The 16416-nt window shown below is 33.8% G+C and overlaps 1 protein-coding gene across 1 annotated transcript in view; it reads left to right on the top strand.

Moving 5' to 3' along the window:
- The window catches only part of eif3ha (eukaryotic translation initiation factor 3, subunit H, a), a 59543-nt gene that overhangs the window by 281 nt on the left and 42846 nt on the right, over positions 1-16416 (top strand). Inside the window, exon 2 of the mRNA XM_051864525.1 lies at positions 11416-11572. Coding sequence (XP_051720485.1) covers positions 11416-11572 — 157 coding nt within the window. The remainder of the gene's footprint in view (positions 1-11415; positions 11573-16416) is intronic.

Below are 16416 nucleotides of genomic sequence, written 5' to 3'. Positions count from 1 at the left end.
TAGGGGGAGCTCAGCGTTCATCAGGAACAGCACTGGGGGAAAAAAATTGTGTTTTGTGGTATTTTGTGGACATGTACTATGGTACTACCAGGGTTTTCAACATGGTACTACCCGAAATATATAGTGGTTGTACCTGCTACCGTCACTATACCATGGTAGTTTGAGATATACCGTGGTACAAAAGTTAATATGGTATCTCTGGCCTTACTAAAAGTACTATGGGTGCTTTATAGTACACGAGTTTCAGTACCATGGTATATTTCAAAATATACATCTCTTATACTTTACATTTTGATATTTTTGTCTTTGTAAATGATGACCATACTACTGTTGAAAAGAGTTTGTGAGATATTATATTAGCCTATATTATTTTATTATAAGTCTGTTTTTATTTAAAACAACACAACATACAATTAACTTCCCTCCCCTACACACACACACACACACACATTGATTCTGTTCTTTTATTTTAAAAATAATTCTCTTTTTATTAACAACACAAAATACAATTACAACTTTCCCTCCCCAACACATAATATATTTTTACTTTATCTTATTAATTTTTATATATATCATACCATCATTCAAAAGTTTGGTGTTTGTATTTCATAAGTTTTTCATAAGTTTGGGGTCGGTAAGATTAAAAATTGTAAATATTTCACAGTAAAAAATGTGAACTATTATAACGTAAATCAGCTGTTTTCTATGTGAATATATAGTAAAGTGTAATTTATTCCTGTGATCAAAGCTGAATTTTCAGTCTTCAGTGTCACATGATCCTTCAGAAATCATTCTAATATGATGATTTGCTGCTCAAGAAACATTTATGATTATTATCGATGTTGAAAACAGTCATATTTTTGCAGAAACCGTGATATATTTTATTTTACAGGATTCTTTGATGAATAGAAAGTTCAAAAGAACAGCATTTACTTAAAATAGAAATATTTTGTGACTTATAATTGCTTGAAATGTTATGATTATGAATATGATCAGCACAACGACTTGAGCAATGTCTCTGACTTCTTCAGAATGATGATAACTTGCTATAACTAACATTAGTCAGAACTGCTATAACATCTTTACAGTGGAGTTGTTGTTTAATGCGCTCTTCCAGCTTCCTTCATCTGTTTTCTCTGTTATTTCTGCCACTGCTGGCCTTGTTTTCTGCTTCATCTTCAGGTGTCGTACGGTATTTCCTGCAGTTGTTTCTCCAAATCATTCAGCACTATTAGCTTGCGTTTCTTTATACGGACCAGTGATTTCCGTCAGATAAAAGCTGAAGTTTGTCGTTTAGCATTTGGACTAAACCCTCCAGTTATCATCACAGTAATTCATCCGGACGCTGCTGTTCATCTGAAGTGTTTGCTTAATTACAGAGCTGGTCTGTGTGTGTGGATGATGCAGCGCTGGTGTGGAAATGCATTGCATTCTACATCACTGCCAAAAGAGGGCGAAGTCGACTCAAGAAAAAACACTTCTTGTCATTATCTGGTTGTAGTTACTGCATTTCAGACGTTGGTTGACCTTCATAGGACAGTACTTTCATCTTTCTAATTAGCATTTATTTTTTCATCCTAAAGTTTGAATTGTGTCTTAGTATTGCTCCTTCCGTGAGCACAAAAGAAGATATTAGAAAGACTGCTACAGCTGCTCGTTTACATTTAATAAGCCATGTTCTCTAAAAAGACCAAAAAAGAGGTGCATGTATTTGATCTATTCTGCTGTATTTGAAGTCTTCTGAAGATATGAAATCCCTCTGTGAGGGAACAGACTGAAATTCATTATCCAAATTGCTCTTTTTCAATCTCAACCACAGTTCTTAAATCTAATATTTGCGCTTGTTAAATTAAAAAAACAATGACTTTGTGTTATCGACACCCTGTGCCATTGGTTCTCGTGTGTCACATGACTGATTGAAGTTTGACAAATGCAAATGAGATTATGTACATAACGTAATTTTGATAGTCATAATACATTGTTTGTAATGCACTTTTCTTATACTCAATCAATATTGATGATGATTTTAATTTTGAGTGAAATTTTCCTTTAATGTTTGTGCTAAGAATTATGTCATGTCTGAATCCTATTTTTATCTAAATTTTGCAGTTTTGACAACGTTATATTAACATTTTTGGGAACAATATTTACAGTTCTGTTATTTTTAGGTTAAGGTTAGGAATATTTATTTATTTATTTATTTTTTTTAAACACGAAAACACAACTACAACTTTCCCTTCCCAACATGTATAGTATGTAAAATGTATTATTAATTGTTAATTTATTACTTATTTTTGTTTAGAAAATATATATAATTTTTTTTATTAATTATTTTATTACTTATTTCATTCATATATATATATATATATATATTTAAAAAAACAAAAATAAGTAATAAATAAATTAATACTTTTTAATATATAACAATTTAATATATATATATAATTTTTTTTTAAAAACAAAAATAAGTAATAAATAAGTTAATAATTAATAATAAATTCCAGAATAAATGTTTGAAATCTAAATCCTTGACTTTTTTTTTTATTTTATTTTTTATGGGAATCGATAAGCATAATTGCTGAAATTCAAGGGCGATATTTCAAATTCTAGAGAGCATTTGATTGGACAGAAAATCTGAAGATGAAGTGTAGCGTGATGTCATCAAAATCGTCGATCCATATTGGCGGAAGTGAGAGTCTATAAGTTTTGAACGCTTATATCTTCTAAATGTGAATTTTGTCATTGTAGTGTTTCACACTAAAAGCCGCAATTTTGATTTCATGGGGTCTTTATTTAAATTGAACTATTTTGCCTTATTTTTGAGGCCTCATGTACACATTCACGAGCTGTACAGTTACGACACTGTCAAACGCTGTTCATTTTGAGAGCAGGCTGTTAGAGATCTTGTTTCGTCATTGTTTTCTGAAGATGGATCATAGGCCTCGGCGTACCAGAGCGATAGTCCTCATGCTACGGCTGCGTGTCCTTCCTCCGCTAACTGACAGGGACAGACGTTCACGTCAGCGCGATCCGCGGGGAGCGTGTTAGCGCCTTTACCTGATTGCCTCCGGCGTGCGGATTGCGTCACCCCTCAGCTGAGGCAAGGTTGAAAGCAAGAAAGCCCAGGAACATTCACAGTACGCCGCAGAGAGAATGCTAGTCATTGCAAAACGAAAGCGCCTATCAAAAATAGAACTGGCAAGCGTGCAATTCTCCCGAGTTCACGGGGGATCATTAGATGGAGTGTTGAGGCTGTGTTGAGCTGCTTTGATGGGGCTGTGTGTAGTCTGTGCAGCAGTCGAAGCGTGCCGCATGCCCTCATTAAGTATTCTGTTATTGTCACCCAGCTGATGGAGGAGGAGAACGGGAGGGTGCGGGCGCCACTTTGAACCTGCGGTAAAACACCCAGCCCCCTTCGGCCCGCGCTGACAGCTCGTCTGACGGATGGGCTTCAGGGGAAGTCAGTGGCGGGCGGCTTTGAGTGATTGTGGCGTCGCTGGTGCTTGTTTTGAGAGGGTTTTGCATAAAACTGACTTGGACTTTTAACCTGCATCTAAATGTAAAAACTAACTCCACCGTAAAGGGGCTATATGCAAGAACTTCCATGTGTTAATCGGCTTGTAATGAAACAAGATCTTCCCTGACTTCATCTATGAAAGCCTGATTTTTTTTATGTGAAGGATTGAGGATTTTTTTTGCCGGGAAATTCAAAGGATGTGACGTTTACGCTCCCGAGAGACTCTCTTCCGTTCAGTGACACCTGAAACGAACAAATGCTTATACAATGTTCAGGATAAAAGCTGAAACAGCCGTTCTGTACTGTGATGTCAATGTGTCATGCAAAGAAAAGGGATTAATTCAAACTATAGTCTCACATCAGATCTAGATCGATTACTTTATATTCAAGCTATCATAAGTGTAATTTTAATGACCTCATCTGTCGGCGTGATGTCGGTGAATCGCAGAGCTGCTGCAAACATTTCCACATCGCTACAATCAGATGCTTTCTGAACCGCTGTTTTCTCATTTTAGTTTATTTTATTGAAAGGAAAGCGTGCAGCACATCTAAATGTCGTCTCAATGTTTGTTAACAGTGTAATCGTTGCAAAGATATTTCCGATGTCTTTTTACTTCTAAGCGAAGAACGAAAAAGAACTTTGCCAGGCATTAAATCACGTTCAGTCTCTTGTACGTTACGTGTGCACAAGCAATCAGTCGCTGGCTGCAGTTCACTTAACAGCCACCGGTGTCGCTAATAACAAGGGTTTCTGAAATCTACATACGGCCCTTTTTAAACAACTTTTTCAGCTGATGTAAGCAAGGTCGCACAGGCAGTTGGTTAATGTTAACTAATTGCCATTGCTTCCTTTTTAATAATGATCCCTTTAATTTTAGCTAATTTTTAACTTAATTGTGCCTTGCATGACTATTAGCAGTAATGGTTTAGTATATTTGATATGCCTTTTTAATTTTATTTTTATTAGTCCACTTTAACCAACATAACCATTTGTGGTAATAGCTTAGTATTAAATATATAATTTTATTTAAATTTTTAATTTAAATTGTAATTTTATCATTGACATATATATATATATATATATATATATATCTCTCTCTCTCAAAACATTGGAATCCTGCTGCGTTTATGCTTTTATCAGATTTAAAATGTATTTCTATTAATATATTATTTTTTTTTGTTCTTTGTTTTTAACTCAAATGCTTCATAATGTGAAGCTGTTTTTGCACTGATGCCAAACGTATTAATTTATAATGAAAAATCATTTGGTTTGTGTCCAAGTTGTTTAAACAAAAGAAAATTAATACATTTTAATAGATGCATTTAATTAAATATAAATTATCATTTAATTTACTTTAATATTAACTCCATTAAAACAACTGTGTTTTGATTTTGTTCTATTTATTTCCTTATTCTGTGATGTTTGTGGTCATGCTGCTCAATATGTAATATGAAATACTTCATTACAGAAGTAAAATGGGTCTCGTATGATGTTGGCTTTAAATTTAAAAGAATCGGGCTTTTTGTATTGAAATATAAAGCATTTTTCTTTCTTCTTGACCGCTGCATTGACAGAGAGTGGCGAAGAACTGCAAGAAACAAACACTACTAACACAATTAACATCAGTGAGGAGCGGAGCCGTTTAAAACAGCATGCTTATTCGTTTAATCAGCCATTAATTGCTTTGAATCGAATGAGTGATGATTCAAACACTATGTTTGGAGCAACAGGAAATTGGATGCTGCTGTTTCCTGTTCTTTTATGCGTTACAACTGCTCAGGCAATTAGTGACATTCGCATTCCCTCACGCATCTCCGCCGTATCGAGCGTTTCACCGTGCTTCTGTTTGCGGCGTTGGCTTTGTGGTGTTTTGTCGCGGCGGGCGCCGACTGTATTGCCCAACCAAGCACAGCTCAATTCATTGGAGGAAGCAGGTGTGTGACTTCCCTCCTGAATGATTTAGGGGAACGGGCTCTTTCACAATTCTTCCAGCACGACACCTCGACTTGAAATGATCAGATTGGCAGCGCTCGGCACAGAGAATATCGACTTTACCTCCTTTTTTCCATTCTGACCTTAAAGCCCGCTACAAACCCTCAAAGAGGCAACAATAAGCTTCGGAAAACAACATATAGAGCCTCTAGCTCATGTGGAAATGAGGTGCCATGGACGCCCACCATATGTCTGACCACCATCTGTGTGGAGTTTTTAAAGCGAGATGAAGGTTGTAACTTTGTTTACAGGGAGTCCATCCATAATTAATTCAACACGCCACTGTGAAATGCGTCATATATCTTTACAGCTGGGTTGTGGTGAGCTCTGTCCGGTCATTTGGGCTTGACATGTTACTCGCACCCAGAGAATTGTGTGTAATATCGCCTCCAGCACACTGTTTTATGAATGTTGTGGTAAATGATGGCAGATTTGTTCCATGTGGCTTCAGGCTACAGGAGGGTAGCGATGGGAATCGTAAGGAATTTAATGATTCCGATTTCGCTTAATGATTTCGGTGGCTTTGCGATTCCTTTAATGGCTCCTAGTGCAAGAAATAATTGATCTAAACTATATTACACCTTGTTATAAGACTCTGTAGAATACTCACTTTTTTTAATATTTATTTTTGGCTATTTTTGCCTTTTTATTGTGATAGGATAGTATGGACAGGAAGTGAAGTGAGAGAGGGGGACGGGATTGTGAAAGGTCTGCGAGCCGGGACTCGATCTTGGGTCAGCGCGCTACCCACTAGGCTATCGGCGCAGACTGAAATACTCGATTCTGATTGGTCAATCCCTGTTCTGTTAATATTTGTGTATAATCACCACTAAGCTGCATTGCATGGTGATTGACTAAATTATCCCTTGCATATATATTTTTGAGATTTAGATTTATAGTATAATGTATACACACATTACCAAGTGTACGGTTGGTATTTGTTTGATTGTTTGACAAAGTTGCATTTGTTTGATTAAAAGTACAATAAAAAGTAAAACTGTGAAATATTATTGCAATTTAAAATAACTGTTTTCTATGTGAATATATATAGTAAAGTGTAATTTATTCCTGTGATCAAAGCTGAATTTTCAGCATCATTACTCCAGTCTTCAGTGTCACATGATCCTTCAGAAATCATTCTAATATGATGATTTGATGCTTAAGAAACATTTCTGATTAATATCAATGTTGCACTTTTAAATAGAACTTTTAAATAGATTTTCAAATAGATATACTTTAATTTAAACTGTCACTTTTGATCAGTTTAATGCATCCTTGCTGAATAAAAGTATTCAATTCTTTAAAGAAAATAAACACAACAGTAAAGAAATGTACGGTTTTACTTTGATCAGTTAGATTACAGATTACATTCTAATATTTGAAAACGTACGCTCTAAAAAAATGCTGGGTTAAAAACAACCCAGCGATTGGTTTGATTTATTTAACCCAGCGGTTGGGTTTAGTTGGTTTTGACCCAGATATTGGGTTTTATTTAACTCAAATTTCTGAATTACTTGCTTAAAATTAACCCAAAATATGTTGGAAATTAACTTTTATTAAGTTTAATAAATTAACATTTAAGTTTAATGAATAATAAACAATTAACATTCATTAAATTGCTTATTAATAAATGTTCACCTTTTAATTGTTATTGTTGCCTCTAGTAATCATGTGTCTGATTTTTAATTTCCAACCTATTTTGGGTTCATTTTAAGACAGATAGTCATTTTTAAACAATAGTTGAGTTAAATAAAACTACCCAGCATGTTGGTCAAACATTTAACCCAACCGGGTTTGTCCCTTTTCAACCCAACTTGCATTTTTTTAGTGTGTGAACCAAATTTTCATGACATTTGAGTTAAGGATTTAAGCATGATATTCCGTATTTGTAAGCACTATAAAGATGTCAAATTTGTAAATTATTTTATTGTCATTTACTATATCATGAAGTTTCCACAGCAGACATGACCTAAGTGTGTGTAATCAGCTGTTGAATTAACGAATCCTACTTATTGTCAAAGTTTTTTCCGTTTATTAATCTATTGGACTGGAAGCTTTTCTGAAGGTCAAGACAGAAATTAATATTCATGCACTAAACTTTAATGTTAGGTGGTACATGAAACTGAACGCAAGGTTCTTGGGGCACGTTTTAAAAGATTCAGCTGAATAATTTTCCACATTTGCACGCTGCCATTTTCACTTTCAAGTACAAGAGCGCTCGATTACCGTCAGTCGATATTTTGGTACGTTCTGTCCATTTTGAGGAGAAAATATAAGAGTTCAAGAACCGTTAATGGAACGAAATCATTCCCAGAACCCTATAGGAGTGATTTGAGGTTGGAATTGGATTGGCCGCTCTTATCTGCTGAAGGAACAGTAAATATGTGACTTCCGTCTCGCCTGCGCAGCATCCGAACGCTCTAAATGCTTCTCCGTGTGAAATTACAGATGTACTGATGCACTTTAGTTCCCCATCAGTTATTGGCGATACGAAATGCTGTGTCCCTTCTGAGAAACACGACCGTATCCCATCATGCCTTGGGCGAGTGAGCTGGCTCTCTCAACGGGATCGAAGATGTGTTCTTGCTTCTGTAGAAATGAAAAAACCCCAGTGGATTGGCATTCAGAGAGGCTGTTCAGACAGCGTAATTAGACAGTGAGTGTATTTGTTCTTCCATTAACCCCAGGTCTTTCTCCATGTTTACTGCTCTGAGTGGTCGCAAAGTACCATGTTAAGATGGAGGAGCAATCTTGCTTTTAGCCCTTCCAACTTGTGTTTTAAAGCACTGGGAATGCAGACAGATTGATATTTTCCATCTCTGCCAATCTGGAGATTGAAGTTTGCACATATAATAATCTCCTGAGACTCGTCTAAAGCACATGGGCGAACGTAAGCCTGGTATTAACGTCCGGTAGAGATGGATCGCTGTTTACTGCATCTTAATTACAGGCAAAAATCTGAATATTGTTTTTAGAAATATGTCTGGTCAAGACACCACAGCTTTTGTTTGTTTTCATGCACAGATCAATTTTGCTTTTTTACTTTCATAACATGTCGTCTTTCAGACTAATTGAAAGAAAACATCCAAAATACACTGTGTATTACATTTTATCTGTTTGCATCTGTAGATTTCAATTACAATGCAAGGCCGTTTCTCAAAATGAGTTAGTCTTGTCAATATTCTGAAGGTTTGTTTGTTTCCTTCACCTGTTTTATAGAACATTTATTCTTTAAAACATGCAGATTTTCCCCCCTGGCTGTTGACAGTATTTTCTGATTTATGGAGTGATAAAAATCCAAAATCCTCTCTATAAAAACCTTTAATATGTAGAGATGTACTGATGTATCGGCCAATAATTGGTATCTGCGGATAAAATGAATTATTTTCATTTTGTCTATCCTTAGGGGACTTTCTCATACTGTGTGTGAAGAAAATGTCTTGTTGAATTTAGGGCTGTCAAAGTTAAAGGGTTAGTTCACCCAAAAATGAAAATTCTGTCATTTATTACTCACCCTCATGTCGTTCCACACCTGTAAGGCCTTCGTTGATCTTCAGAACACACATTGAGATATTTTTGTTGAAATCCGATGGCTCAGTGAGGCCTGCATAGGGAGCAATGACATTTCCTCTCCCAGGATCCATTAATGTACTAAAAAATATTTAAATCAGTTCATGTGAGTACAGTGGTTCAATATTAATATTATAAAGAGACGAGAATATTTTTGGTGCGCCAAAAAAACAAAATAAGGACTTATATAGTGATGGCCGATTTCAAAACACTGCTTCATGAAGCTTCAGAGCGTTATGAATCAGCGTGTCGAATCATGATTCGGATCATGTGTCAAACCGCCAAACTGCTGAAATCACGTGACTTTGGCGCTCCGAACCGCTGATTCGACACAAAAGATTCATAACGCTCCGAAGCTTCATGAAGCAGTGTTTTGAAATCGGCCATCACTATATAAGTCATTATTTTGTTTTTTTGGAGCACCAAAAATATTCTCGTTGCTTTATAATATTAATATTGAACCACTGTACTCACATGAACTGATTTAAATGTTTTTAGTAGCTTTATGGATCTTGAGAGAGGAAATGTCATTGCTCCCTATGTAGGCCTCACTGAGCCATCGGATTTCAACAAAAATATCTTAATTTGTGTTCCGAAGATGAACGAAGGTCTTGCAGGTGTGGAACGCCATGAGGGTGAGTAATTAATGACAGAAATTTGAACTAACCCTTTAACTCGACAATAACACAATTATTGTCACACTTGTGTTCGCGGTCAAAAGTGACTGAACACATAAAATGTAACTTTTTTTTTTTTTTTTTTTTTTTTTTCCCCCGGTAAAATCAATGTAATACACTTTTGTTCAATAATATTTATTTTGTATTTTGAGAGAATTTCATGGTACTAATTAATATTATGCAATACTTATGATCAATTTTTCCCATTGAAAAAATACAATTTATTTTCCTATTTTTTTTTTTCTTCTTCTTTTCAATTAAAGCTGTATTTCATGTTAAAATAAGGACAATCCCTTTAAAATTCAATTTTTGAAGTCAGATTAGTGCCATCTGGTGGGAGTAAAAAAAGAACTTGTATAACGCCATGTTGTATCCACCAGATTCCTATATAGCTCTATATATAAGTGGTTTATAAATTCTCTAGTGTTTTTAGACATAAATACTTATTTTTATTGGGTATTGAAGTTGTGGATTTGGATATATATTTAGACATTCTCAAAGACTACTTTTTGTCAAGGTTTAGATCTTTCTTTTTTGAAATGTTGATTTGAAGTGTCAGTTTTTGCAGTAATTTTTCTACAGTCAAACCTGAACACAGAGGAGGACATTTTGTTATACATAACATCAAAATTCAACAAAAATAAATAAAAAATTGCCATACTGTTCTACTCTAATTTTATTCAATATTTTTTATTCACATTTATTTACAATAATATCCATCACAATATATACAATAAATATTTACAATAATATTTAACAAATGTATTATTTATAATAAATTAAGCTGTCTAAACCAGGGCTTCTCAAACTGGGGCTGCAACTGGTGCTTGGGGGTTTGAGTGATATTTATTTATTTATTTATTTTTTTATAATATAATATAGTATTTTTTTTTCATTAATATTCATATTCATATTTTTTTTATTATTTTTTATTAAATTTTTATTCAATATTAAATATTTATTATTGATAAATGCATTTATTTATGGTAATATTATACGGTATAATAACATGCATTTATATATGGTAATATCTCTATCTATGTATGTATGTATGTATGTATATGTATATATAATATATGTATATATATATGTGTATATATTAGTAATTTTTTTTTGTTTTTTGTTTTATCTAATTTATTTTTTCAATAATATTCATTATTCAATATTCAGTGTTTTTTGTTCAATATATTTTATTTTATGCAATATTATTTTTTATTTTATTAAATTTTGTTTTATTCAACATTATTTTTTATTCAATATTAAATTTAATATCTTCTGGCTATTAAATTTGACAATGCTTTTGAACATTAAAGCATGTTAATGTATTCTACTACACTCAATAAATTAAATAATGAACTAGAATTGCATCATGTGACTAGTCGTCCATTAGTAGAATTTGAAATGTGCTGTTTGACATGCCTAGTTGAATGCTAACCGGTTCGCAGGTGTGTGTGCATGTGTAGCTAATCTTTCTGCAATAAACGTATATAAATCTTATTTCTCCTCGCTGTCGCTCCTGCAAAGGCGACGCAAAGACACTTCAAATGTCTTTAGGGGGGACAAAATTGCATCAGATATTATTCAATTTGCTTCGCCAGGCCCAAACTTCGTTTCGCAAGAAATGTTTTCTGACAGGCGGTGTGTTTGTGCGTCTGCAGGTGGTGTTGAAGATCATTAAGCACTACCAGGAGGAGGGCCAGGGCAGTGAGGTGGTTCAGGGTGTTCTGCTCGGCCTGGTGGTTGAAGACCGGCTGGAGATCACCAACTGCTTCCCCTTCCCCCAGCACACCGAAGATGATGTCGACTTCGATGAAGGTGAGGTGCACGGCAATCTCCAGAGCTCCATTCTCTGGACGGTTAATCATTGATGATTGTGCTCGGCGCTCTGGGAAGCGGAGAGAGAGGGATTATTTGGATTCCAGGGTGAGAGAGCTGTGCGAAGGGGAATTGCTTTTCGCTTGTTTTATTATTATAACCACCATTCGTTTTGATTAATACAATTTGCAAAAAATACCTACTTTGTTTGGGGCGACTATATTTTGTGTCGCCACACATCCGAAACAAGCCGAGAATGGGGTTCCTGAATTAATTAATTGCTGTTTTATACATCATTAAATCAAGACGGTGACTAAATGGTCAACTCTGAGCCTCTTAGCAGCTTGAAAAACAAAACTGTTCTTATTTTAGAGAAATTATAAAGAAAGCAATCCATGCAACAATACGAGAGCGCTGCTGTAATCAGTGAAGCTGTCACTGCACATGTACAGTCTGATTCTCTCCAACACTCCCATTATAACAGATGAAGCTGTCTAAACCAGGGCTGCTCAAACTGGAGCCGCGAGTGGTGCTTGGGTAATATTTTTGTAATAAATTTGTAAATTTTATTTTTCAATTTTTTTTTTTATTCAATATTTTTATATTATTCAATATTATTTTATTCAATATTTATTTTTTATTTTATTGTATTTTATTTTATGCAATATTTTATTCAATATTTTTTTTCAATATTAAATATTATAGATAAATGTATTTATTTAAAATATTTATCACAATATATACATTGAATATTTACAATAATATTCAACATTAAATGTATTTATAATAAATGAAGCTGTCTAAACCATGGCTTCTTAAACGGGGGCTGCAACTGGTGCTTAAGGGTTAGAGTAATTTTTATTTTATTTTATTTTATTTATTCAATATTTTATTATTTTTTTTTATTCAATTTCTTTTCCATATTTTTTTTATTCCCTTTTTTTTTATTCAATATCAATTTTATTCAGTATTTTTGTATTCAATATTTTTATTTTATTCAATATTTTTATTCAGTATTTTTTTTTATTCAATATCACTTTTATTTTCAATATTTTATTCATTTTTTTGATACAATATTAAATTTATTGTAGATGAATGTATTTATTTACAATAATATTTATCACAATATATATACAATAAATATTTACAATAATATTTAACAATAAGTGTATTTATAATGAATGAAGCTGTATAAACCAGGGCTTCTCAAACTGGGGTTGAGAAATTTTATTTTATTTTTTATTTTATTTTTCAATATTATTTTTTTTATACAATATTTTATTTTATTTTATTTTATATTATTTATTCAATATTTTTATTGTATTCAATATTTATATTCAATACTTATTATAGATGTATTTATTTACAATAATATTTATCACAATATATACAATATTTACAATAATATTTACCAATAAATATTTAAAAAAACATTTTTTTTAATTAAAATATAATTACTTATTATTGCTAAATATATAAAAATTACTTTATTAAACATTTTATTTTAAGTCTTGTTTATTGAATGAATTTTCTTTTTGGAGACTGGTCAACGATCATGACTGCAATTATTTCGTTCAGTCATCAGTAAGTGCATGAAGAAAAGATGTGCTAAATAAATCTTTCCCAGAGAATGTTTTAATAATTTTCTTTGGCTTTAATACTGTAAGAACATCAAACCCATTTATTTAATTCTGGAGTAATTTGGATTTTTAGGAAGAGGGGATTTTCCCTCATCAATTTACACATTGTCTACATCATGCTCAATGTAATGTGCATTCTAGTTTTGTTTCATTGCTTTCATTACATACTATGTTGCATTTGGCACGACAAAATGGTAAACTAGAATCAAATCTATGCATATATTGAATCGAATTTGAATTGATTAATCAAATCCTGACCAAGAATCGATTCACACCTCTATTAGTTAATCACAGCTGCTGCATTATTCTAATTAATTGTGCATCTCCATCTTTACTGTGATTTTCGTATCATACAATAAGGGAGGGAAACTTGCAATTATTTCCAGCTCGGCTTGCACTTATTGCTATTTTCGCTTTCCAGTCGTAGCGTTGCACCATTCTGTCCATCCACGAGAGGAAGTGTTTATTAGTTTTCCGCGCTGGCCTGCTCCAGTGGTGGTTGTGTAATTATCTCCTGGACCTTTATCGGCTTGGCGTCAGGCGTCATGGAGAGGTCAGCCCCCATCCTTGCCACTATGACTGAGTGGATGACCTTGCCGTTAGATGCTGCTTGTTAGTGCGGTTGAACCGTTTGGCTGAGCTGAGCACAGCACTAACAAGCTGCAGAACCAGAGACCAAACCGGTGCTGGTGTCCAAAGACGACTGCTTTATCTCTCGAGCCGGAGCACGAAATATCGCTCCCTAATGCTGCCGAGGCTTCAATCAATACAGCACTGCCTGTTATGCGGAGACAGAGATACACTTGCCATGATAAGAGCAGGCCTGAACTCAGGTACTGTATATTTACCGCAGGGATGCGCTCTGTTATTTCAAAGCGGAGAATAGATCAAGAGGCCGGGCTCTCTCTGGTAACTCTCAGCAGTACATGAAAGTACATTAGTATTTTAAGTAGCCACCGCCAGTGAAACTTCACTCTTCTCCATACTAATTACGATATTGCAACAAATTATGCTAGTAAGCCCACTCATTTAACAATTAAATTAAAGCTGTTGCGTAGCCTGGAGGAATTTAACAGAATGAAATCATTTAATACACTAGTGTTCAAAAGTTTGGGGTCGGTATGATTTATTAATGCTTTTGAAAGAGTCTCTTCTGCTCACCACGACTGAATTTATTTTTATTAAAAATACAGTAAAAATTGTGAAATATTATTCCAATGTAAATCAGTTGTTTTCTATGTGAATATATAGTAAAATGTAATTTATTCCTGTGATCAAAGCTGGATTTTCAGCATCATTACTCCAGTCTTCAGTGTCACATGATCCTTCAGAAATCATTCTAATATGATGATTTGCTGCTCAAGAAACACTTATGATTATCAATGTTGAAAACCGTTTCATATTTTTGTGGAAACTGATATTTTTTTTTTTTTTAAATACATTTAATAAATCCTTTTTATCTCAAATCCCTTTTTTTGAAATTTTGCATGAAAAAAATCATGTATTTTACACCTTGTTTATTTAGCATTTCAGTGTACTTTTATATAATAAATATTGCAGCATTCATGACGTATTTAAAAATGTTTATATTTAAATGATCTCTCCATATTCAAGTTTTTCACAATGAAATATTACGTGAAGTTTTTATTCAAGCAAACAGTCAACAAAATAATTCAAGTCCAAAGAACAAATGACAAGCATGATCAGATGTTTCATAACTGTTCGACTTCAACTCGTTGTGTTTATCATCATACGTTGTCATTCAAAAGTTCATAAATTATACATTTTGCATTTCTGGGCATAAATGCATTAAAGTAACTTGCAATTATCATGTGTTTTGCTTACATCATGGCAGTATATACACACTGCAGTCAGACATGCTCATTTTACAGCTGTGATGCTTGATTAGCAGATTGAACTCGCTCAGGTTTCTGTTTTGATGATTGCTGGTTCAGATCTTTACAGCTTTACTGCTTGATTGCCAATTAAGATTAGTACATATTAAATCACGCCAATTACTAACAGACCTATTAAAACACCCTTTAGAGATGATTTATAAATAGCTCTAGTATTTTTGTTCTCAATTATTTTCATAATTTGTGTTGTCATAAATCAATCACAAAATCATAAGGATTTATGCTAATGTTGTCCAAAACCCCTCTTCGCTTGGACTGCTTCTGAACTTAACTTAAACTGGGATAACCTCAAAAGGTAAAGGTTGTTAGAGGTGCAACTCTCCGTTTTCCTCCATAAATGGTTTTTGGGTCGGATTTAGAGCTGCATGATTCTGGATAAATTGAGAATCACAATTTTTCATGATTCTAAATAGACAACTAAACAAAATAATACAATTTACTATTGGTTCTGATGAAATATGAATTGCTGCACTCTATTTAAAAATGTTTAATGAATCTGAATGAATTATTTAAAAAAAAAAAAAATTGGTTTGAGTGAATGATTCAATGACTCACTCAAAGACTTGTTTCATTACTGGATGAATCAACATTTTTGAACAAATCTTTTTAATGATTCAATGACAAATAAATTGAAGTCACTTGTTTCCACCTACTGGTGTAGTAATGTAATTGATACAAATGTTATTTGAAGCATGAAGCTACTTTCAAAAGGCGAATTTTGATTGCTACCGTAGACATCAGTGTTTATATCTGAACTATAAACTTTTATGCCAATACTGATGTGATAATCTGAATTATCATAAGACAGAAATAATGATACTGTGTGGTTAAAAACCATGTTTGTGAAGCTGTTTCATACCTGTACATGACAATTGCTCTCTCTGGTCAGCTAGTTGGAATATCGTTCTTCTGATTTGACCCATATGTTTTTGTAGTCTAAGTTATTGCCGACTGCATGCTGGGATTTTACAGCAGCTGTCTGTCATTCAGGACTCAGATCTTTGTTGTAGTTATACTGTAGAAAGACTAGCGGCTTTGCATTGTTTTTGTTGTTTTCATTTTAGTATTGATCCTGAAGTACAGGGTCTTTTGACTTCTCTACATGAAAGAGAAATGTTGCCTGCGTTATGTAGTGTGGTTCAACGTGAGCTGCCTGTTAAGGTCTTTTTCATGGACCACACTTGCAGCTCATCAGTCATTCAATCCTATCAAGCACACGGTGTGTTTTTCCTGTCTGTCCGTGCATGATGAGTAATGGGATGTGCATAAGTGCAGCTCAAATCGCAGA

The sequence above is a fragment of the Ctenopharyngodon idella genome, chromosome 16, assembly GCF_019924925.1.
Source record: "Ctenopharyngodon idella isolate HZGC_01 chromosome 16, HZGC01, whole genome shotgun sequence".
NCBI classification, from domain to species: Eukaryota; Metazoa; Chordata; class Actinopteri; order Cypriniformes; family Xenocyprididae; genus Ctenopharyngodon; species Ctenopharyngodon idella.
The sequence above is the reverse complement of the archived record's forward strand: the minus strand, read 5'-3'. Positions and strand labels throughout refer to the sequence as shown.